The sequence below is a fragment of the Carassius auratus genome, unplaced genomic scaffold (genome assembly GCF_003368295.1).
Source record: "Carassius auratus strain Wakin unplaced genomic scaffold, ASM336829v1 scaf_tig00217103, whole genome shotgun sequence".
Taxonomy (NCBI): Eukaryota; Metazoa; Chordata; class Actinopteri; order Cypriniformes; family Cyprinidae; genus Carassius; species Carassius auratus.
Window position 1 is genome coordinate 48,686 of NW_020528895.1, and position 24,205 is coordinate 72,890.

The 24,205-nt window shown below is 39.9% G+C and overlaps 1 protein-coding gene across 1 annotated transcript; it reads right to left on the reverse strand.

The window, feature by feature from the left end:
- Positions 1-1,334: 1,334 nt before the first annotated feature.
- Positions 1,335-23,242, reverse strand: LOC113100005 (NLR family CARD domain-containing protein 3-like). Its single transcript, XM_026264877.1, has 4 exons — positions 23,171-23,242; positions 22,801-22,989; positions 2,403-2,595; positions 1,335-2,341 (listed from the first exon to the last, which is right to left on the reverse strand). The coding sequence occupies exons 1-4, from the start codon at positions 23,240-23,242 to the stop codon at positions 1,344-1,346; spliced, it is 1,452 nt and encodes a 483-aa protein (XP_026120662.1). The 3' UTR covers positions 1,335-1,343.
- Between the last annotated feature and the right edge of the window lie 963 nt (positions 23,243-24,205).

A 24,205-nucleotide genomic window follows, 5' to 3' on the forward strand; every position in this document is an offset into this window, starting at 1 on the left:
CTAAAAATGTGATTACCTCTCATGCCATGTGTTTCTCTTCTTTGGAGGATGAGTAAAATGGATGGCTTTTTAAAATTATGTGGTCACATGACCAATTTCTTCAATGGTTTTCCAGAAACAAGGGGTGGAACTACTTCCCCCCGGCACAAATCACCCCACTCTCCCCTACAGTAACGAAGTAAAGCTACTCCATTGCTGACCACAACTGGTCATGAAACTATACAAGATAGCCTCATCCATGTTAATATATTTATATTTTTAACTTTTTTTTTTTTTCTGAAGAAAAAAAAAATTAAAATGGCAGCACCATAAATGTGATTGATGATGATCTCAATCCAATATTTGTAAAATCAGAGACACAACCCTGTTCCTGAAGACACCTCAACTTTGCAGAGTTTGGATGAATCTCTCTTATCAAACACACTTGATTCAACTCATCAGATCATTAGTAGAGCGATCTGTGATGTTAGCTGAGTGTGTCAAATAAGAAAGAGCTCAAAACATACAGAAACAGTGAAGAGAAACACAGGCCTACTGTATAAAATAAAGTCAATGTAAAATACTCACTTAATCTTTCTAGATGCTTTGATCACTGGCAGCAGCCTCAGAAGACATTCTTCTGATAGATCATATTTACCCAGTTTAAACTCATCCAGATCTTCTTCTGAGTTCAACAGCACAAACACCAGAGCCGACCACTGAGCAGCAGACAGAGAGACTCCAGAGAGACGACTGTAATTATCTGCTCTGTTCAGGTATGTTTGTACTTCCTGCTCTAGTGAACGATCATTCAGTTCATTCAGACAGTGGAACAGATTGATGGATTTCTCTGGAGAGGGATTCTCCCTGATCTTCTGTTTGATGTATGCAGCTGTTTCCTGATTGATATCAGAGCTGCTTACTGTCTTTCTCAGGACGCTTTGTAAGAGAGTCTGATTAGACTCTAGTGAGAGACCGAGAAGGAACCGGAGGAAAAGATCCCAGTGTCCGTTCTCACTCTGTAAGGCCTTGTCCACTTCTCTCTTCAGTAAACTGATCATTGGTGACCTGAACACATTCTTCAGTCCTGTGTTTTGTTCAGAAAAGGACAGTAGCTTGAATAAAGCAGCAAGAAACTCCTGAATACTCAGATGAACAAAGCTGAACACCTTCCCCAGGTGCAGTCCAGACTCCTCTCTGAAGATCTGGGTACAAACTCCTGAGTACACGGACACTTCTCTGACATCAATGCCGCTCTCTTTCAGGTCCTCCTCGTAGAAGATCAGGTTCCCTTTTTCCAGCTGTTCAAAAGCCAGTTTTCCTAGAGACAGAATAGTCTTTCTAGCCTGATCAGGATCGATTTCTTATTTCCCATCATACTTCTGTGTCTTCAGTTTGGTCTGAAAGATCAGGAAGTGTGTGAACATCTGTGTGAGAGTCTTGGGGATCTCTGCACTCTCTGCTTTACCCATCATCCTCTCCAGAACAGCGGCTGAAATCCAGCAGAAGACTGGGATGTGACACATGATGAACAGACTTCTTGATGATCGGATGTGTGTGACGATTCTATCAGCCAGACTCGGATCATTTATTCTCTTCCTGAAATATTCCTCCTTCTGAGGGTCGTTGAATCCTCGTACCTCTGTGACCTGGTGGACACACTCAGGAGGGATCTGATTGGCTGCTGCTGGTCGAGAGGTGATCCAGAGGAGAGCAGAAGGAAGTAGGTTCCCCTTGATGAGGTTGGTCAGCAGCACATCCACTGAAGCTGATTCTGTCACATCAGACAAGCTCCGACTGTTTTGGAAATCTAGACGCAGTCGACACTCATCCAGACCATCAAATATGAACATGACTTTGTAGTCCTCATAATCTGCTGACTTTAATTCTTTGGTTTCTGTGTGAAGGTGGTTTAGAAGATCCACAAGACTGAGATGTTTCTGTATCAAGTTCAGCTCCCTGAAAGGAAGTGGAAATATGAAATGAACGTCCTGATTGGCTTTTCCTTCAGTCCAGTCCAGAATGAACTTCTGCACAGAGACTGTTTTTCCAATTCCAGCGACTCCTTTAGTCAGCACAGTTCTGATGGGTTTGTCTTGTCCAGGTGAGGGTTTAAATATGTCATTGCAGTTGATTGGTGTCTCCTGTGTCTCTGGTCTCCTGGACACTGTCTCAATCTGTCTCACCTCATGTTCATTATTGACCTTTCCACTGCCTCCCTCTGTGATGTAGAGCTCTGTGTAGATCTCATTCAGACGTGTTGAGTCTCCATTATTGGACAGTCCTTCACTGAGTCTCTGATATTTATCCTGTAGTCTGGATCTGAGTTTTTTTTTGTCGTGACATTCAGGAACATTAGTGACTGAAGACAGAAGGTTGATAATAAAAACACAGGCTATAATCTGCTGATCCAGAGCTCTTACTGGTCTGTAGTGTGTCAGCGAGGTCTGTCTGGTTCATCTTCCTCAGGAGGAGCAGTGTGATCTTCAGAAGACCCTCTCTGACTCTGTTATGACCCTCATCATCATAACGGTCTCTTTCAGAGCATTCTGGGTAATCTGGACTCAGTAGTCTCTTAAAGCTTTTTAACTCAGAGATGATTTTGTGCTCAATCTCCTGAAATCATAGTAAATATTCAAACAATAAACCTGCATTCAGTCACAGAGAAGGTGAACCAAAGGATCAATACACAAGAGTTAAAGCATGAATATTAATAAACATCACTGAATTATATCAGACCTGCTAATAACTTCACTGTATGCTCAAACATCAGCGTCTACAGATACTGAGGTTAAAAGAGAGAGTTTGACTGGATTGGCTGTTTGTTAGATTGATGTTCATCTTTGTGCAGGGTCCGTGTACGGTTTGATAGTTTGTTTTCCAATTCCAATTTGAAATGAAATAAGCAGAAACGAGAAAACGGCCCCTTTATTCGTTTTTTCGTTTTTTTGAAAAAAATTTCGGCTTGATTTTTCGTTTTTTAGTTCAGAGGCATAAAACGAATAAACTCCTGGTGGAGTTTATGATTATTAAGTGCCGGCCGTTCTATCTGCCGAGGGAATATACTGCTATACTGCTCATCTCAGTTTACATTCCCCCAAACAACAGCTGCAACAGGAACGACGCACTAAATGAACTGTACCAGCACATCAGTGAGCAGCAGACAGCACACCCCGATGCTTTTCTCATCATAGCTGGGGATTTCAACCATGCTGACCTTAAGAGTGTGTTTCCAAAAATACACCAGCACATCAACTTTCCAACACGAGGTAATAACATTTTGGACTTTGTTTACACCACACAGAGAGGAGCTTACAAAGCCCTCCCCCTCCCCCACCTCGGAGCTTCAGACCACATCACTGTTATGCTAATGCCTGCATACAGACCGCTCATTAAAGTCGCCAAACCAGTTTACAAACAGATTAAAGTGTGGCCAGAAGGATCATCAGATGTTCTTCAGGACTGCTTCAACACAACTGACTGGGACATGTTTAAACAGGCTGCCACATGCAATAACACCACTGACCTCCAGGAGTATTCAGAGACTGTCACTGCCTACATCAATAAGTGTATTGATGATGTAACGGTCACAAAAACCATCACTGTCCGGGCCAACCAGAAGCCATGGATGACAGGGGAGGTCTACAGACTCCTGAAGACACGGAACGCTGCCTTCAGAGCTGGAGATGAGGTGGGCCTGAGAACAGCTAGGGCCAACCTGTCCCGTGGCATCAGAGAGGCTAAGAGACAGCACTCCAGGAGGATAGCTCATCAATTCAGCGACAGCAGAGACACTAGGAACCTGTGGCAGGGGATACAGACCATTACGGACTACAAGCCCCCACCACGGACCTGTGACAACAACATCTCTCTGCTGAACGAGCTGAACACCTTCTTCGCTCGCTTTGAGCAACAAAACAGCACCACTGCACAGAAGACTCCACCTCCTCCCGGCGACCAGGTGATGACGCTGACCCCAGACAGCGTGAGGAGATCCTTCAGCAGGATCAATGCACGCAAAGCTCCGGGTCCTGACAACATCCCTGGGCGTGTACTGAAAGTCTGTGCAGCAGAACTCACTGATGTCTTCACAGACATTTTCAACATATCACTGAGTCAGGCTGTTGTTCCCACATGCTTTAAAACCACTACCATCATCCCAGTCCCAAAGAAGCCATCTCCATCCTGCTTCAATGACTACCGTCCTGTTGCACTTACCCCTATTCTCATGAAGTGCTTTGAACGGCTAGTCATGCACCACATCAAGTCTGCCCTCCCCCCCTCCCTGGACCCCTTCCAGTTTGCATATCGGTCCAACCGGTCGACCGATGATGCCATCTCCACTGCCGTCCACTCAGCACTCACCCATCTGGACAAAAAGGACTCATATGTCAGAATGTTGTTCATAGACTTCAGTTCAGCATTCAACACGATCATCCCTCAACAGCTCATCTACAAACTGATTCAGCTGGGGCTCAACACTTCGCTGTGCAACTGGCTGTTGGACTTTCTGACTGGAAGACCTCAGGCAGTACGGGTCGGCAGTAACACATCCAGCACCATCACACTGAACACTGGGGCCCCCCAAGGATGTGTGCTGAGCCCCCTCCTCTTCACTCTGCTGACCCATGACTGCACCCCGTCACACAGCTCCAACCTCTTCATTAAGTTTGCGGATGACACGACTGTGGTGGGTCTCATTAGCAACAAAGATGAGACAAATTACAGGAGTGAGGTGAGCCGCTTGGCCAAGTGGTGCAGTGACAACAATCTGTCTCTGAATGTGGAGAAGACAAAGGAGATTGTTGTAGACTTCAGGAGAGCACACACTCAGCACGTTCCTCTGACCATCAATGGTGCGACTGTGGAGAGAGTGAGCAGCACCAAGTTCCTGGGTGTGCACATCACAGAGGACCTCTCCTGGACTGAAAACACCGCAGCACTGGCCAAGAAATCACAACAGCGTCTCTACTTCCTCCACAAACTGAGGAGAGCCAGAGCCCCACCCCCCATCATGTACACCTTCTACAGAGGCACCATCGAGAGCATTCTGTCGAGCTGCATCACTGTGTGGTATGGCGCCTGCAACGCATCCTGCCGAAAGACTCTGCAACGCATAGTGAGAGCAGCTGAGAAGATCATTGGTGTCTCTCTCCCCTCCCTCCAGGACATATATGGAACACGTCTCACCCGCAAAGCCCTCTGCATCACAGGTGATCCCACCCACCCATCACACAGCTTCTTCAGCCTGCTACCATCAGGGAGGAGACTGCGGAGTCTCCAGGCCAGGACCAGCAGACTGAAGGACAGCTTCATCCACCAGGCTGTCAGGAAGCTGAACTCCCTCCCGAACCTGCCCCCCCTCCCCTCTTCTTCCCCAGGCACCACTGAACTATGAACCCCCCCCCCCCCCCCCCTCCACACAGATTAATTGTTATATGATGGCATGCACTAGTCACTTGTGCAGCATTGTCCTGGTCACTACCTCATTCGGCATGGAACTGACGTCATTCCACTACCTGACCAGTCAGTTAAATAAAATAACTGCTCTTGGTCACTTGTCACTTTAATCAGACTTAATAAGATATTTTTAATAAGTGATTTTTTTTTTTTGCACTAAAAAATCTTTTAACTGCACTGTTGTTCACTTCATTGATTTGCACTATATCTGTCATTTGCCTTGCGCTGCTTTATTTAACTTTATTTTTAATTTTATTATATGTCTTTTTTTTTTATATCATTCCCTTATTGTATAGTTGTTTCTACATTTTTATATTTGATCTAGTTATTTTTTTAGGCTTTAATGTAAATGTTAACTGTATGCACCGGGGTCTGAGAGTAACGCAATTTCGATTCTCTGTATGTATGTACTGTACATGTGGAAATTGACAATAAAGCAGACTTGAACTTGAAATGACTTCAAAATGCGTTTTCCACATGTGGGCGGTCCTGAGACGCCCCCTTCCGCCGATTGGTCAAGCAAATCTGAGCATGTGACGTCATCAGCAGTCGCTCAGGTCTGTTCAACAAAATAATAGTCCTCTAACGTTACTATGGCTACCGATTCTTAAACTGTGCAGGGCAGGTCCTGTTGGGCTTTCTTCTGTGCAACTTTACGCGTTTCACAGAAATCTTTACATCAGAAATATTAAATATTAGTCTGCCACCAGCCCGTTTTATTTAGCTTTGCGGAGTTAAATCTGTGTGGTGAAGCTGCGCTAGACAGCGCCGAGCGGGAGAGGATCAATGACCAGTGTTCGGTCAGCAGTCAGAACTTGGGTACCGATGATGGTGAAATACATTTTTACTGAAAATGACCCGCGAGTATGATTGACAGGACGATAGCGGAGACAATTAAAAGCGCAATATAATTTCTGTTAACAAAAACATAAATATATATTTTTTTAATTATAAGTGACTTTGTCTTTGTTTTAATCAAATAATTGTGAACCACAAACCGAGCCTTCGTGTTAAAGGGCGATTTCCAAATATATTTTATTTATAATATGGGTATTTTATGTCACCCCTCTTATTAGTTTGATTATAGTAGGCTATACACGAGTTTTATTTATTTATTATTGTACTACTATTTTACTGTTGTCTTTTAATTAACAATATATCATAACAACTTAAAAGGATTAAAATCTACAGAAGAGATTAACAAATAACATTGGTGTTGTCATAAGTTAACTAATCAATGGGAAAATTTCCTCACCGTCACAACCCTATTCTTAATGTTGGCGACAAGTTACAGATTTAATGTTGAGCACATAATGTTAAAGGCTTCTGAAATACAAAGAGTCAAGAAGGATGTGTTAATTTACTGTAGATTTCAATCTGTCATTAGGTGTAATGATAATAGCATAAATAAAAACAAATACACGTAATAGGCTATGTATGCCAATAGGCAAAACACATCTGCTTTTCCTCTAGATCACTTTACAGTGTGATGGAAATAAACTTTTCTTAAATCCTGTTGTATATCACCACAGCTTTACTGGCACCCTTCTTTATGTGTTGTATACTGTAATAGACAATTGTCCTGCAAAATGATGAGGTTTCGTAAAAAAAAAAAAACATTGCGAGCAAATGACGAATTGTGTTTTGAAATTTAAATCAACAACGTAAAAGGCTTCAGGCTGTCTGATGAACTCTGTATGAACAAACACCCAGCTTTGCAGTATAGGTGGCATAGAAACAGCATCTGACCTGGCAATTAGATGTACTTTACACACTGTCTATTGCAGCTCAAAGGAGGCACTGTGAATTTACATTGCAATTTTAAATGTGAAGTGACAACATTAAACACTACTTTCAATATATATACAAAAACACCAGCAGTTGGTGACAAGTCACCCTGATAATGATTAAATACCAATTTACTCATTTAGGCTCACAATAAGAAGATTACATAATTATACCATGAAAAAAATACAATAAATATATGTATGTGTGTGTGTGTGTGTGTGTGTGTGTAAAAGCAGGAAGTCCAGTACTGGCTGTATAATCAAACAATAAAAACGAGAAACATTGTATGCCATCAAGAACATTTTTTTCCCACAGGAACTTGATCCAGTTCACTTGTTAAAGGATACTCCACTTTAAAATAAATTCTGTCATCATATACTCGCCCTCATGTTTTTTCTGCTGAATAGATAATAAAATATATATATATTATTATTATATTTGATTACGAACATTCTTCCAAATAAGTTGAAAAGGGGGAAATTGGTTTTGCTGTACTGCTCAGTCCTTTGAAAAATAATAAAACCAACATGAGAATTTTTTTCCTGAAAAAAAAAAACAAATTCATGATTTTTGCCTACCCCTATCTGTATGTCCTTTGATGTAATCCCAACAACCCGAATCATAATTTACTAAATTGAGGTTAAACAAGACCACTTAAATCATGAGGAATGCATTTCTTTATACTTACTACTTATGGTTTACAACAGGCAAAACTACTGATACCACATGTTTCATACAATTGCACATTTGATAACAAATTTGAAACTTAACTGTCTTAACTGTATATATGTGATAAAAAAAAAAAAAATTAATAAAAAAAAAAAAGTTGTTTTCCTGAATACTGTTTTCTGAATTGAAGCATACTCCACTTTAAAATAAATTCTGTCATCATATACTCGCCCTCATGTTTTTTCAATCCTTTATGAATTTCTTTCTTCTGCTGAATAGAAAGGAAGATATTTAGGAGAATGTCAGTAACCAGACAGTTTCTGGTCTCATTGACTTCCATAGTAGGAAAATATATATATTATATATAATATATAATAATAATATATATATATATATATATTTTATTATCTATTCAGCAGAAGAAAGAAATTCATAAAGGATTGAAAAAACATGAGGGCGAGTATATGATGACAGAATTTATTTTAAAGTGGAGTATCCTTTAACAACTGAACTGGATCAAGTTCCTGTGGAAAAAAAAATGTTCTTGATGGCATACAATGTTTCTCGTTTTTATTGTTTGATTATAAAGCCAGTACTGGACTTCCTGCTTTTACACACACACACACACACACACACATACATATATTTATTGTATTTTTTTCATGGTATAATTATGTAATCTTCTTATTGTGAGCCTAAATGAGTAAATTGGTATTTAATCATTATCAGGGTGGCTTGTCACCAACTGCTGGTGTTTTTGTATATATATTGAAAGTAGTGTTTAATGTTGTCACTTCAACAATAATTGTCTATTACAGTATACAACACATAAAGAAGGGTGCCAATAAAGCTGTGGTGATATACAACAGGCTTTAAGAAAAGTTTATTTCCATCACACTGTAAAGTGATCTAGAGGAAAAGCAGATGTGTTTTGCCTATTGGCATACATAGCCTATTACGTGTATTTGTTTTTATTTATGCTATTATCATTACACCTAATGACAGATTGAAATCTACAGTAAATTAACACATCCTTCTTGACTCTTTGTATTTAAGAAGCCTTTAACATTATGTGCTCAACATTAAATCTGTAACTTGTCGCCAACATTAAGAATAGGGTTGTGCCGGTGAGGAAATGTTCCCATTGATTAGTTAACTTATGACAACACCAATGTTATTTGTTAATCTCTTCTGTAGATTTTAATCCTTTTAAATTGTTATGATATATTGTTAATTAAAAAACAACAGTAAGATAGTAGTACAATAATAAATAAATAAATAAAACTCTTGTATAGCCTACTATAATCAAACTAATAAGAGGGGTGACATAAAATACCCATATTATGAATAAAATATATTTGGAAATCGCCCTTTAACACGAAGGCTCGGTTTGTGGTTCACAATTATTTGATTAAAACAAAGACAAAGTCACTTATATTTAAAAAGATATATATATTTATGTTTTTGTTAACAGAAGTTATATTGCGCTTTTAATTGTCTCCGCTATCGTCCTGTCAATCATACTTGCGGGTCATTTTCAGTAAAAATGTATTTCCCCATCATCGGTACCCAAGTTCTCTGACTGCTGACCGAACACTGGTCATTGATCCTCTCCCGCTCGGCGCTGTCTAGCACAGCTTCACCACACAGATTTAACTCCGCAAAGCTATATAAAACGGGCTGGTGGCAGACTAATATTTAATATTTCTGATGTAAAGATTTCTGTGAAACGCGTAAAGTTGCACAGAAGAAAGCCCAACAGGACCCTGCACAGTTTAAGAATCGGTAGCCATAGTAACGTTAGAGGACTATTATTTTGTTGAACAGACCTGAGCGACTGCTGATGACGTCACATGCTCAGATTTGCTTGACCAATCGGCGGAAGGGGGCGTCTCAGTACCGCCCACATGTGGAAAACGTTTTATGCCTCTGAACTAAAAAACGAAAAATCAAGCCGAAATCTCGTTTTTTTCGTTTTTTCAAAAAAACGAAAAAACGAATAAAGGGGCCTGCTTATTTCATTTCAAATTGGAAAACAAACTATCAAAACGTACACGGACCGTGGGTCCGTGGTCCGTGTACCTTCGTATAATTCGTTTTTTAATTTAATATTGAAATCTGAAAAATGAAAAAACTACACATATTTCTTTTTTTCATTTGTCCAAACAAAACAAAAAATCAAGACTTCGGTTTCGTTTTTTCGTTTTTACGTTCAGGGACAGAAAACGAATAAACAACTTGTATATTCCATTCCTACATGTGGGCGGTAATGAAACGCCCCCCTCCGCTGATTGGTCAAACAAACATTACAACATAATGATAGTCCTAAAAACATAATAAGAGTCATACGGATTCTTAACGTGTTTATTTCTGCTACATTTTATCAATATCTCTTCATCAAACAGCCAGATCAAAGAATAACTTCACAAAAACCATACAGAGGCAGAGCCTTTTGGTCCTTTGGCACACGGCTGCTTTATTATAGTACCCACCTATCAAAATCTGTCTGGCAAACTGTGAGACGCACTGCAGCGCGGGGAAAATATAGCCAAGTGCAGACCGCTTTCAGTTTATGTGAACATCTAGTTATAACTTTTGTTTTAGACAATATGCTGCATTTTGAACGATGAAGGAACTTAAATAAAATGACAGATATGAATAGAACTTAGCACATCTATTATTTATTACTTTTCTATTTTGAGTTTTATTCATAAAGCACTTTATGAAAATTTCAGAAACCATTGGTTGTTATCCCAAATGCTTACCTTATGCTGTGTTCCAGACAACTCGGATACAATATAATATTTTTATTATATTATATTGCATTATACGAATAAGATTATACTTTACATAATAATAATAATAATAATAATAATAATTATTATTATTATTATATAGCCTTAGAGAGAGAGAGAGAGAGAGAGACGTTATTTTGGGGTCCAATAGGTTGCTGGTTTTCGTGCAAGTCAGCAAGTCATTTACAGATTGTCAATGTATAATTTTGAAGTATATTTCCTACATTATTTCATTAATTTTGTTTTTTGTTTAGTCATTTAATTTAGATGTGTATTTTTATTTTTGCTGCCTTTTTTAATTTTTTCATTTATGAATTCATTTAAAACAACAGCAAAAACGAGTAAAAAATGTACAATAAAGTACAATCAAATCCTTATAATCACATTGCATTTGAATAAAGTTTAATTTCGAATCTGCTGATTGCCCTGCAGGTGACCGCATAAATCTTTCTTCTTACAATGTTTTTTATTATTATTATTAAATCTAAATTAAATGATTGAACAAAAAATGAATAAAATAAGTAATGTAGGAAATATGCTCGGGGGTGGGGGGGTGGGGGGGGGTTCTGTCAATAACTTGCTGACGTGCAAGAAACACAGCTGAAAATCACGTTTCCCTCTATATTTATTATTATTATTATGTTTATTATTTAATATTATTATTATTATTATGTAAAGTATAATATTATACACTATACTATACTATACTATACTATACTATAATATAATATAATATAATATAATATAATATAATATAATATAATATAATATAATTGTTATTATATCCGAGTTATCTGGAATGCAGAGATATTAGGTAAACATTTCAATAAACAATTGTGTAGGCCTACTACAATAACGAGCCATTCTTCAAGATGACATTTCATCACTTGACAAACGGATAGAGACTCCTAAGTAGCACTTAAAGCATGGCTACGTGCGACTGTGTTAAGTGCATTTTTGGGAAACGCACATGAAACAATAACGGCCGATCGTAAAATGACTCGTAGAAAACGGTCTTCAGCGCTAAAATCAATCGTTATCGAGAAACGCAGCCCAGATTAACGAATGGCTTGACACAAACCGGAGGCAAACCCTACAGAACTTTATTTTGTGTAGGCATAAATTATGCAACCTACCAGTGAAACATTTAGTTTATCATTTAAATATTAATTTACTTCTACTAGCCTATACATCTTTGTGCACTGCAGCGCGGGGACAATGTATTAGACAAGCGCAGACCACTATTCATTTATGTGAACATAGGTAGTTTTAAACAATAAGCTGAGTTTATTTAATTCATATTGGGTACTGGCCATCTAACTGATAGCATAGAAATTTTTTATTTTCGCTGCCCACGTCACAGAACCGCTGTGTGACTCACAGTAGGAGCAAAGAATGGTGTATGGTTCCTAAAGAATCACAGTCTTTGAGAGATCCATTATTATAGACAACAATTCACTGACCAATTATTATAGACAGCAACTTGATTTTATTTCTGAATCAATTAATGAAGCATTTTGAACGAATAGATTGAATAAAAGGCTTATTTATTAACACAATGAAATACCACCATCTAGTGGTGATATTGCTTTCATAATTCAAGTTTCATTTTAATTTCATTTAAAAAAAAAAACTATTGTTCGTATTTCTGTATTAAAAATGTTGTATAAAACATTAATCTTATATCATTATACATTTGTAATTGCTATGTAAATGCACGCACAGCTTTCTGATCAGCATTAAACTGTAAATATATCTATAAAAGTATCTTCAAACACAGGGTCTATTTCTCTGAATACTGATTTAATTGGTAACAGCCTATTGTCATATTATTCTAATGTTTTTGATGTAAAAATTTAACATACTAAAGTTAAAATGTTATAAAAAAAAAACTGAAAATCAGGTTAATTTCTGACACTGATCTATGGTTTATTGTTCGAAGTGTTATTTCAGGGTTTGGATATTTTCTTATAACTCAAATGAGTTTACATTCAAATCATGACGTCGGATTCACATTTCACTAAATTAAATCACTGGAACAAGCACTCTGACGACATTAGTCCCATGCTAGTGGGAAAACAACCTATGATTTACGAAATTTGCATAAAGTGCTCTATGAATAAAACTCAAAATAGAAAAAATAATATATGTGCTAATTTCTATTCATATCTGTCATTTTATTCCCCCATAGTTTTAAATACTGAATATTGTCTAAAACAAAAGTTATGACATGTTCACATAAATTGATAGCAGTCTTCGCTTCATTACAATAGGCTATTTTCCCTGTGCTTCAGTGAGTCGCGCAGCTTTGCCAAACAGATTTTGATAGGTGGGTACTATAATAAAACAGCCGTGTGCCAAAAAGACCAAAATGATGAAGAGAAAGAGATAAAATGTAGTAGAAATAAACACGTTAAGAATCCGTAGGACTCTTATTATGTTTTTAGGACTATCATTATGTTGTAATGTTTGTTTGACCAATCAGCGGAGGGGGGGCGTTTCATTACCGCCCACATGTAGGAATGGAATATACAAGTTGTTTATTCGTTTTCTGTCCCTGAACGTAAAAACGAAAAAACGAAACCGAAGTCTTGATTTTTCGTTTTGTTTGGACAAATGAAAAAAAGAAAAATGTGCAGTTTTTTCATTTTTCAGATTTCAATATTAAATTAAAAAACGAATTATACGAAGGTACACGGACCGTCCGTGTATCTTTTGGTCATTCGATTTTCTATTTAAAAATAAATAAAGATAAATGAGAAACGGTTTGATTTTCGTTTTTTTGTTTTGTTCAAGAAACGAAAAACGAAAATTTAGCTGGATTTTTCGTATTTTTGTTTGTGGGTAAAAAATGAGATTATGCTTTAATATTTGTTTGAATGTGTGGGCGGGGCTGAAACGCCCCTTTCATCCCTTCTGTAGGCTACTGCACTGACAAGCGGCAACCGCAAGCTCATTTCATTTTCACCAGGAGAGAAGCGGCAGACAGCAGAGTTTATTAATCCTGCGAATTCTTCGCTAGTGGTGCTTGCAAGATAAAATAATAATAATAATAATAAATTAATTAAATTAATAATAAAATAAATAATAATATTATATTTTTCCGGCTGCTGCATGTTATTGACAAAGCAGACTTGACAACTTTATTCATAAAACACCATTTGAATTTTACTTTAGCCTGTGATCTACAAAGACATGGAATAAAATATAGGCCTACTACTAATTCTTTGCCTACTTATTTTATTCTAGGCCATTCATAAAAAAAATAAAATGGGAAAAATCCAACCCCACATTTATAATAAAATTTATATTAAAATAAGTTAAGTTTTCCCCATAATTAGTCTACTTTAAATGTTTTAATTATAGGCTATAGGCTACTTAGAATTATGAACTGAATTCACGAATTCTGTAGATGACCGTATGAATATAGTGATGGTGTGACATCATTACAGATAATGAGTTCAGACGGGAAACACTGCACCTCTGGTTGGTTTCATTTGAATTACATAGGCCTAAATATACAATTATTATTATTATTATTATTCTATTTAAATGGCTTATTTTAAAAGTAGACATGTCCAGCTAGACATGGTTCGTCTGATGCATGAGCCTGGTTCATTTCTGACGTTTCAGAAATAAGTTAATGTAGACCGAGATGGCAGAAAGCAAATCATGTTGAGTTTTGTAAGGTTTTCATGTTATTTAGGGTGTCTTACGACCCAAACTGACGGAGCTGAAGCTCTTTCCCCTGTTATCGGGATGGAAGCTGTGGATCGGGATCCGCCGACCGGAGAAATGCAGCAGACTACACTCTACAAGATAAAGCTTCAGTTGCTGTTGTTTGTATAGCAAATGAAAACATGTTAGGCTGTGAGGTTTTTCTTAAATAGGCATAGAATAAAATTAGTAGGCAAAAAATCTACACATTTCATGTAATTGTAGATCCTACAGTAAAATTAATTTAATAAATTAATTTCTGTTTGGTCAAAAATAATAATAATAATATATATATATATATATATATATATATATATATATATATATGTATATATATATATATATATATATATATAAAGCACCACTAGCAAAGAATTCGCAGGATTAATAAACTCTGCTGTCTGCCGCTTCTCTCCTGGTGAAAATGAACTGAGCTCGCGGTTGCCGCTTGTCGGTGCAGTACAGAAGGGATGAAAGGGACGTTTCAGCGCCGCCCACACATTCAAACAAATATTAAAGCATAATCTCATTTTTTACCCACAAACAAAAATACGAAAAATCCAGCTAAATTTTCGTTTTTCGTTTCTTAAACAAAACGAAAAAATGAAAATCAAACCGTTTCTCATTTATCTTTATTTATTTTTAAATAGAAAATCGAATGACCAAAATATACACGGACCACCGTGGGTATGGTCCGTGTACGTTTTGATAGTTTGTTTTCCAATTTGAAATGAAATAAGCAGAAACGAGAAAACGGCCCCTTTATTCGTTTTTTCGTTTTTTTGAAAAAAAACGAAAAACGAGATTTCGGCTTGATTTTTAGTTTTTTAGTTCAAAGGCATAAAACGAATAAATGACTTCAAAATTCGTTTTCCACATGTGGGCGGTCCTGAGACGCCCCCTTCCGCCGATTGGTCAAGCAAGTCTGAGCATGTGACGTCATCAGTTGTCGCTCAGGTCTGTTCAACAAAATAATAGTCCTCTAACGTTACTATGGCTACCGATTCTTAAGCTGTGCAGGGCAGGTCCTGTTGGGCTTTCTTCTATGCAACTTTACGCGTTTCACAGAAATCTTTACATTAGAAATATTAAATATTAGTCTGCCACCAGCCCGTTTTTTTTTTGCGGTGCGGAGTTAAGCTGCGCTAGACAGCGCCGAGCGGGAGAGGATCAATGACCATTGTTCGGTCAGCAGTCAGAACTTGGGTACCGATGATGGTGAAATACATTTTTACTGAAAATGACCCGCGAGTATGATTGACAAAAAAAAAAAAAAAAATATATATATATATATATATATTAATATAAGTGACTTTGTCTTTGTTTTTAATAAAATAATTGTGAACCACAAACCGAGCCTTCGTTTTAAAGGGCGATTTCCAAATATATTTTATTTATTTGTTATAATATGGGTATTTTATGTCACCCGTCTTATTTGTTTGATTATAGGCTATACGCGATTTTTATTATTATTATTATTATTGTACTATTTTACTGTTGTTTTTTAATTAACAATATATCATAACAACTTAAAAAGATCAAAATCTACAGAAGAGATTAACAAATAACATTGTTGTTGTCGTAAGTTAACTAATCAATGGGAAATTTTCCTCACCGGCACAACCCTATTCTTAATGTTGGCTACATGTTACAGATTTAATGTTGAGCACATAATGTTAAAGGCTTCTTAAATACCATTACATTCAGTTGAAGAGTCAAGAAGGATATGTTAATTTACTCAATCTGTCATTAGTTGGTGACCCGGTGTAATTATAATAGCATAAATAAAAACAAATACACGTAATAGGCTATGCCAATAAGCAAAACACATCTGCTTTTCCTCTAGATCACTTTACAGTGTGATGGAAATAAACTTTTCTTAAAGAGTGTTGTATATCACCACAGCTTTATTGGCACCCTTCTATATGTGTTGTATACTGTAATAGACAATTGTCCTGCAAAATGATGAGGTTTCGTAAAAAAAACAAAAAAAAAAAACATTGCGAGCAAATGTCGAATTGTGTTTTGAAATTTAAATCAACAACGTAAGAGGCTTCAGGCTGTCTGATGAACTCTGTATGAACAAACACCCAGCTTTGCAGTATAGGTGGCACAGAAACAGCATCTGACATGGCTTTAGATGTACTTTACACACTGTCTTTTGCAGCTCAAAGGAGGCACTGTGAATTTACATTGCAATTTCATTCTAAGAGGCTATTAAATGTGAAGTGACAACATGAAACACTACTTTTAATATATATATATATAAAACACCAGCAGTTGGTGGCAAGTCACCCTGATAATGATTAAATACCAATTTACTCATTTAGGCTCACAATAAGCAGATTACATAATTAAACCATGAAAAAAATAAAATAAATATGTGTGTGTGTGTGTGTGTGTGTGTGTGTGTGTGTGTAAAAGCAAGAAGTCCAGTTCTGGCTGTATAATCAAACAATAAAACTAGAAACAATGCATGCCATCAAGAACATTTTTTAGTCCACAGGAACTTGATCCAGTTCACTTGTTAAAGGATACTCCACTTTAAAATAAATTCTGTCATCATATACTTGCTCTCATGTTTTTTTCAATCCTTTATGAATTTCTTTCTACTCTCAGTCCAGCCTCTCTCATTGTTAAACCATGGTTTATCACATGATCGACGACTGTAGCCCTAATCTCATTCGAGACCACTCTTCTTGTTCCTTGTCCTCCTCCATTTCTGACTTGTCCTCTTCCTCCCCTTGCTCCCCTTCCAAGTCCTCTTAGTCGAACTCGTCCTTTTGGCTCTCCTCCAACTCCTCTTACTCTGTCTGCATTGTTTGCATCCATTATCCAAAATCTATTACTTGACCTTTGGCCTATTTATAGGCCACTACTAAAGTTATGTTTGGTTGTTGTTAAGTAAAGCAACAAGTGTCTGCACATGTGAGGAGTTAGTGTGAGGCATTGATGAATTAGTGTGGCATTTTGATTGGTTGTGTTTATAAAAGGAAATCAAGAAACTTCCTGTCAGATTTTTGTGTGTTGTATAGAAAATTGTGTGTTGTGTTTTGCAAAAAGTGTTTAACGAAATTGAAAACTGAGTAAAAGGCCAAACATTTGTGTATGGTTTTGCAGATTTAGTGTGTGGTTCTGGTGTCTGAGTGTCTTTAGAAATTGGTTTTAGAAATTGTGTGACAAGTAATAATTTTGTGTGTAAGCAGTTGAAAAAAAAAACTGTAAGCATTTTAGAATATTCCCTTGCTTTGATAATAAATTCTTTGCTGAAATGTATTAGCTTGTGGCTGATCTGATTGATCATAAATGGGCAAGCAACCACAATTTTATCTTTTTTACAAGTGTTGTTTTCATTTAATGTTTGCATTAGGGTTATTTAAATTAGTATTTAGCTTATTTAGGTTAATTTTGTTTCTTAAATCTGAAACTTATACTTTTTTTGCCATATTGCATGATATTTTAATATACATCACAAAAATTGAAACTTGTCATTAACAAAGACAATTTTTTTAAAACCTGTTATTTATTGCAATACTATTAAAAAACTTGAACCTTAAGTAATTACTGTGATGTGAAATGTTGATCCTTGCACATGCCTATTACATAATTCATACTTAAACTTTGTTTTACCTGGAATCCGGTGAGCATACCAGGACTGCACCACATGGTCAAGACCAACTGTAGTAACCTGACAAGATAGTGCAGACATGCAATAACGTTTCAGGTCATCTTCCATGTCCAGTTCCTCCTGGTTCACTAATTGCATCAGTGCCCCTTTCACTGGATAATTCACTCTGTTATTTATTTCAGGCCATATTCTTTCAATTATGTGATTCTGTTTATTTAAAAGGGAAAAAAGGAAAACAATTAGACTAGCACAACAGCTACATACAGTTAAGGAAGTTAGTTTATTACATACAATCTTGGACCTCTAGAGCAGTGGATCTTAAATCTGGTTGCTTTAAGGAGGTATTTCTACCTGATTCTACATAGAAATTCTAATGTCGTTGTTGTGACCTACTTCAATCAGTTCGTTGAAACATAAAACAGGGGAAAGCCGTTATAACCTAACTGAGTTATATTGACTTAACATACAATTTCCATTAATGCTTGCTCAGGATGGACACATTCGACACATGTGCACCTGCTCATGAGTTGAATCAAAGTGAAAATCGCAATTGACAGCAATACTCTTCAGCACAATGGTAACCACAAAATTTTATGACAGAAAAAATTGACAGAGTTGACACCCAATTAGATGTACAGTATCTGGAGTTGACCCTTTTCATTAACCATTTATGACAGTTAATGTGTCTGTCTCCCTTTTGCTATTTTTAGTTCAAGAACATTTCCTCTAAAAATTGTAATGTTGAAAATCTTTGGATGTAAATTATTCTACAGTGCATTCAGGAAAATCTAACACTTTTGGGAAATATTATTTCATGATAGCCCCTGTTAATTATCGCAGTAAATCTTACAGAGTACAGGCATATGCAATTGAATCAATCAACTGCCAATGTAAATGCCACAGGCCGTGACTGTGTCAGAGTCAAGAATGCCTCCGATTTTGTAAATTACCGTCTATCATCTGTTAAAAGTCCCTTTCCTTATCAAATTACTGAAATTATGTTGATAAGATACATGTTCTTTTGTCTAATTATTATTATTATTATTATTTTTAGAAAAGGGGGTTCCTAATGTTTTGGCTCATGGAGGATGCCAAAAGAAAGTGTCTGTGGATCTTTTGCCAAATGCAGTGGAGGCTACAGGCTGGTATGACCGTGAAGCAAGATCTTCACTGACACCAGTTTCAACTTTTGGGCAGAATCCATTTCAGTCACCAGAGGACATGGCAACACCCACATGAAACAATCAACATGACGTAACATGACTACAGCTGGAGACGGTGCATTCACGAACCGTGACAGTACCCCTCCTCCTAAGGACGCCTCCTGGCGTCCCCAGAATCTCTTACCTGTCGATTGTAATCATCGATAAGGGAATGATCCAGGATGTCCCTAGCAGGTACCCAAATTCTCTCCTCCGGACCGTAACCCTCCCAGTCCACCAAGTACTGAAATCCGCGTCCCCTCCTTCTAGAGTCCAGAATGCGATTAACCAAATAGGTGGTCTCCCCATCTACGAGACGCGGCGGGGGAGGAACCGGAGTAGGCGGACTAATGGGAGAATGAAATACGGGCTTGATTTTGGATACATGAAAGGCGGGGTGAATTCTCCTGTACGTAGGAGGGAGTTTGAGGCGGACTGTCACCGGACTAATGATCTTGGTGACAGTAAACGGGCCGATAAATTTGGGAGCCAATTTATTAGATACGGAACGGAGAGGAATGTTCTTGGTAGAAAGCCACACCTTTTGACCCACGACGTATACGGGAGGCCTAGACCGGTGGCGATCGGCTTTGGCCTTGGTGCGCGCCCCCACTTGGAGTAGAGTCTCGCGGGCTCTGGTCCAAGTGCGGTGACACCTCTGGATGAAGGCGTGAACAGAGGGGACCGCAACCTCGGATTCCATACTGGGAAAAATAGGTGGCTGGTAACCTACACTACACTCAAAAGGAGATAGGCCCGTAGCTGATACTGGTAAGGTATTGTGGGCGTACTCCACCATAGACAATTGTTGGCTCCAGGAGGAAGGATTCTTGGAGACCAAACATCGCAACACCCTTTCCAAATCTTGGTTGGCTCTCTCGGTTTGGCCATTGCTCTGGGGGTGAAACCCTGAGGACAGACTTACAGTCGCTCCCAGTAATTTACAGAATTCTCGCCAAAATTTAGACACAAATTGGGGTCCCCTGTCAGAAACCACGTCTATCGGGAGGCCATGTAACCAAAAGACGTGGTCTATGACGGTCAACGCTGTCTCCTTGGCTGAGGGCAACTTGGCCAAGGGAATAAAATGGGCGGCCTTCGAGAACCGGTCCACCACGGTTAAAACAACCGTGTTGCCCTGGGAGGGCGGGAGGGCGGTAATAAAATCTAGTGCGATGTGGGACCAGGGTCTCGAAGGCACCGGCAGCGGTTGGAGTAACCCATCAGGGGGCCGATTGGAAGCCTTACCAGTGGCACATACCGAGCAAGCCAAAACAAAATTGTGAATGTCGCGAGCCATGAGTGGCCACCAGAATCGTTGCTTGACTAAAAATCTAGTACAGTTAACCCCTGGATGGCAAGCCACATTAGAGCAATGTCCCCACTGGATAACGTTGGACCTTAATCCCTCCGGCACAAATAAGCGGTTCGGTGGGCACCCGGGCGGAGGCGTTACCCCTTCTAAGGCCGTTCTGACCTTCGATTCGATCTCCCATGTGAGAGTGGAGACCACTAATGTCTCAGGAAAAATACACTCGGGAGTGGACGGGCGTTCGGAATGGACAAAAATACGAGATAAAGAATCGGGTTTGATATTTTTGGAACCCGGGCGGTACGAAATAGTAAATTCAAAACGTCCGAAAAAAAGTGCCCATCGAGCCTGCCTGGAGTTCAACCTTTTGGCGGTGCTAATGTACTCTAAATTCTTGTGGTCAGTCCATACTATAAAAGGAACCCCCGATCCTTCTAACCAGTGTCGCCATTCCTCCAATGCCATCTTAACTGCCAACAATTCTCGGTTACCAATATCGTAATTACTTTCTGCAGGAGATAAACGATATGAAAAATACGCGCAAGGGTGGACCTTGTCGTCTAAGGGAGAACGTTGCGATAACACCGCTCCTACCCCCACCTCTGACGCATCGACCTCCACCACGAACTGACGTGTAGGATCAGGGGTAATCAGAATGGGAGCTGAAATGAAACGGCTCTTCAGTTTAGCAAACGCAGCTTCCGCTGTGTTTGACCACCTGAACGCAGTTCTGGTGGAGGTCAAGGCGGTCAGAGGTGCGGCTAGTTGGCTGAAATTGCGAATGAAACGCCGGTAGAAGTTAGCGAACCCCAGAAACCTCTGTAGGGCCTTACGAGAATCTGGGCTTGGCCATTCTACCACAGCCTTAACCTTCTCGGGATCCATGCGTATTCCCTCAGTCGACACGATAAACCCCAAAAATGGAATAGACTGTGCATGAAACTCGCATTTCTCCGCCTTGACAAAAAGCCCATTCTCTAGCAACCTCTGAAGCACTCGTCGGACGTGCTGCACATGTTCCTGGAGAGAGGAAGAAAAAATCAATATGTCGTCCAGGTAGACATAAATGAACTGATCAATCATATCTCGCAGCACGTCGTTGACGAGTGCCTGGAAGACCCCTGGGGAGTTGGAGAGCCCGAAGGGCAAAACCAAATATTCAAAGTGCCCTCTGGGGGTGTTAAACGCGGTCTTCCATTCATCCCCCTCCCTGATCCGAACCAAATGATACACATTGCGTAAGTCCAGTTTTGTGAAAATTGACGCTCCCTGCAACCTCTCGAAGGCTGAAGACATCAACGGCAAAGGATAAGTATTCTTAACCGTGATGTTGTTCAGCTCTCGGTAATCAATGCAAGGTCGCAGTGATCCGTCCTTCTTTCCCACAAAAAAGAACCCCGCCCCCGCAGGAGAAGAGGAAGGGCAGATGAATTTGGAAGCTAGAGAATCAGAAATATATTTCTCCATAGCCTCCCTTTCTGGGACAGAAAGTGAATAAAGTTTGCCTTTAGGCGGAGACTTACCTGACAATAACTCTATGGCACAGTCGTAAGGACGATGCGGAGGAAGAGAAGCAGCCTGAGACTTACTGAACACTTCCTTCAGGTGGAGGTACTCAGCGGGCACGTTAGATTAATCCATCGCCTCCTCCTGTAACACAGACACAGACGGACAAGCAGACACTAAACAAGATTCATGACATTTACGAGACCAAGACAGAATTGAATTAGAGGACCAGTCTATTTTGGGGTTATGGAGGAGTAGCCAAGGGTGACCGAGGACAATGGGTGCCAGGGGAGAGTCAAGGATGTGAAAGGAGATGGTCTCGGAGTGATTGCCAGATGTGATGAGTGTGATGTCTGCAGTGATGTATGAGATGGTAGGAAGTTGCTGTCCAGAGAGGGCGTGAACCCTGATGTGGTGCGGAAGAGGTCTGAGAGGAATGTGGAGCTTGTGTGCCAATGTGCTGTCCATGAAATTACCCTCTGCCCCTGAGTCCAGTAGTGCTTGACAGTGGTGGGTCTGTGCTGCCCATCTCAGTCTTACCGGGAGGAGTGTAGAGGATGATGATGATGGTGATGAGGTCTTCTCGGCGGAGATCCCACCCGATAGTAGACTCCTATGTACTACCGGGCCTGGCCCTTTTACCGGGCAGGTGTGAGCTTGATGTCCGGCTCCCCCGCAGTAAAGGCACAGGCCGAGGGACCTCCGCCTCTCCTTCTCCTCCCGGGAAAGCCGAGCTCGCCCTACCTGCAAGGGCTCGTGATCGTAAATGGGGCTGACCACGTCTCTGCCGCTGAATCGCCCGTCCGCCGGTCCCCTGGACGGGGTGTTGAGCAGCCCCCTCCTCTCTATCCGAGTGAGGCGAGCATCAACCCGTAACGCTAGCTCGATGAGTCCATTAAGAGAGGGGGGAAGATCCAGGGCGTAGATCTCCCTCTGGACGCGGTCAGCCAGCCCATGCAGGAACATGTCCCACTGCGCCTCCTCGTTCCAATGGCACTCTGCCGCCAGAGTCCGGAACTCAATGGAAAAGTCTGAGACGGATCTCTCCTGCTGGCGTAACTCCGCCAGCCTCCTGGCCGCCTCCCGTCCTGCAACGGCCCGATCAAAGACCCGCCTCATTTCGGCGGAGAGTGCCTGAAACGAGTCGCAGCATGGATCCTGGTTCTCCCACACCGCCGTCCCCCATAGTGCCGCTCTCCCAGAGAGTAACGTTAGGACAAATGCCACTTTAGCTCTCTCATTAGAGAATGTTCTGGGTTGAAGGGAAAAATGCATATCACAACGGGTTAGAAATGCTCTACAGAAGCTGGGCTCACCTGAGTATGCTTCCGGGATGGGAAGTCGTGGTTCCGGCTGGGAGGCGGTCACTGGTGGTATCGGGAGAGCGGGCGGTGTGGGTGGTGCAGTGGGGGCTCGAAGAAGATGGAATAGCTGGGTGAGCTCGGACACCTGCGTCCCCAGGACTTGGAGTGCGCGACCAGTGTCGTTAAGAGTCCTCTCCTGGGAGTCCATCCTCCGAACACTGGTGCTGAGAATTTCCTCGAGGGTGGAATGTTGACTACTCGCTGCCTCCATATAGGTGTCAGATCGTTCTGTGACGTTCGGTAAAGGAGACAGGAGGCAAAAGCGAGTAAACAGAGTTTATTGTACAAGGTGGGATGATCAAAGGTAGAAGAGTGACGCAGGAACATCGATGGCAGCACAGACTGGTGAGTAGATGGGTCGAGTGCGCTGATGACGATGACAGTGATGGTAATCCAAGTGCGGTGAATGTAATCCGTGTGTGAAGACAACGATCCAACGGAAACCAGACAGGAGACAATTCAAGGCAGGAACACACGAACAAGACATCTACCACGGATCTACAAACAACGATCTAACAAACAGGAGACGAAAGACAGGGTGTTAAATAGTCTGTTGGAATGAGATGCACCTGCCGCTGATCAGACGATCAGCGGCAACACCCACATGAAACAATCAACATGACGTAACATGACTACAGCTGGAGACGGTGCATTCACGAACCGTGACAGCAAGTATATGATGACAGAATTTATTTTAAAGTGGAGTATCCTTTAACAAGTGAACTGGATCAAGTTCCTGTGGAATAAAAAATGTTCTTGATGGCATGCATTGTTTCTCGTTTTAT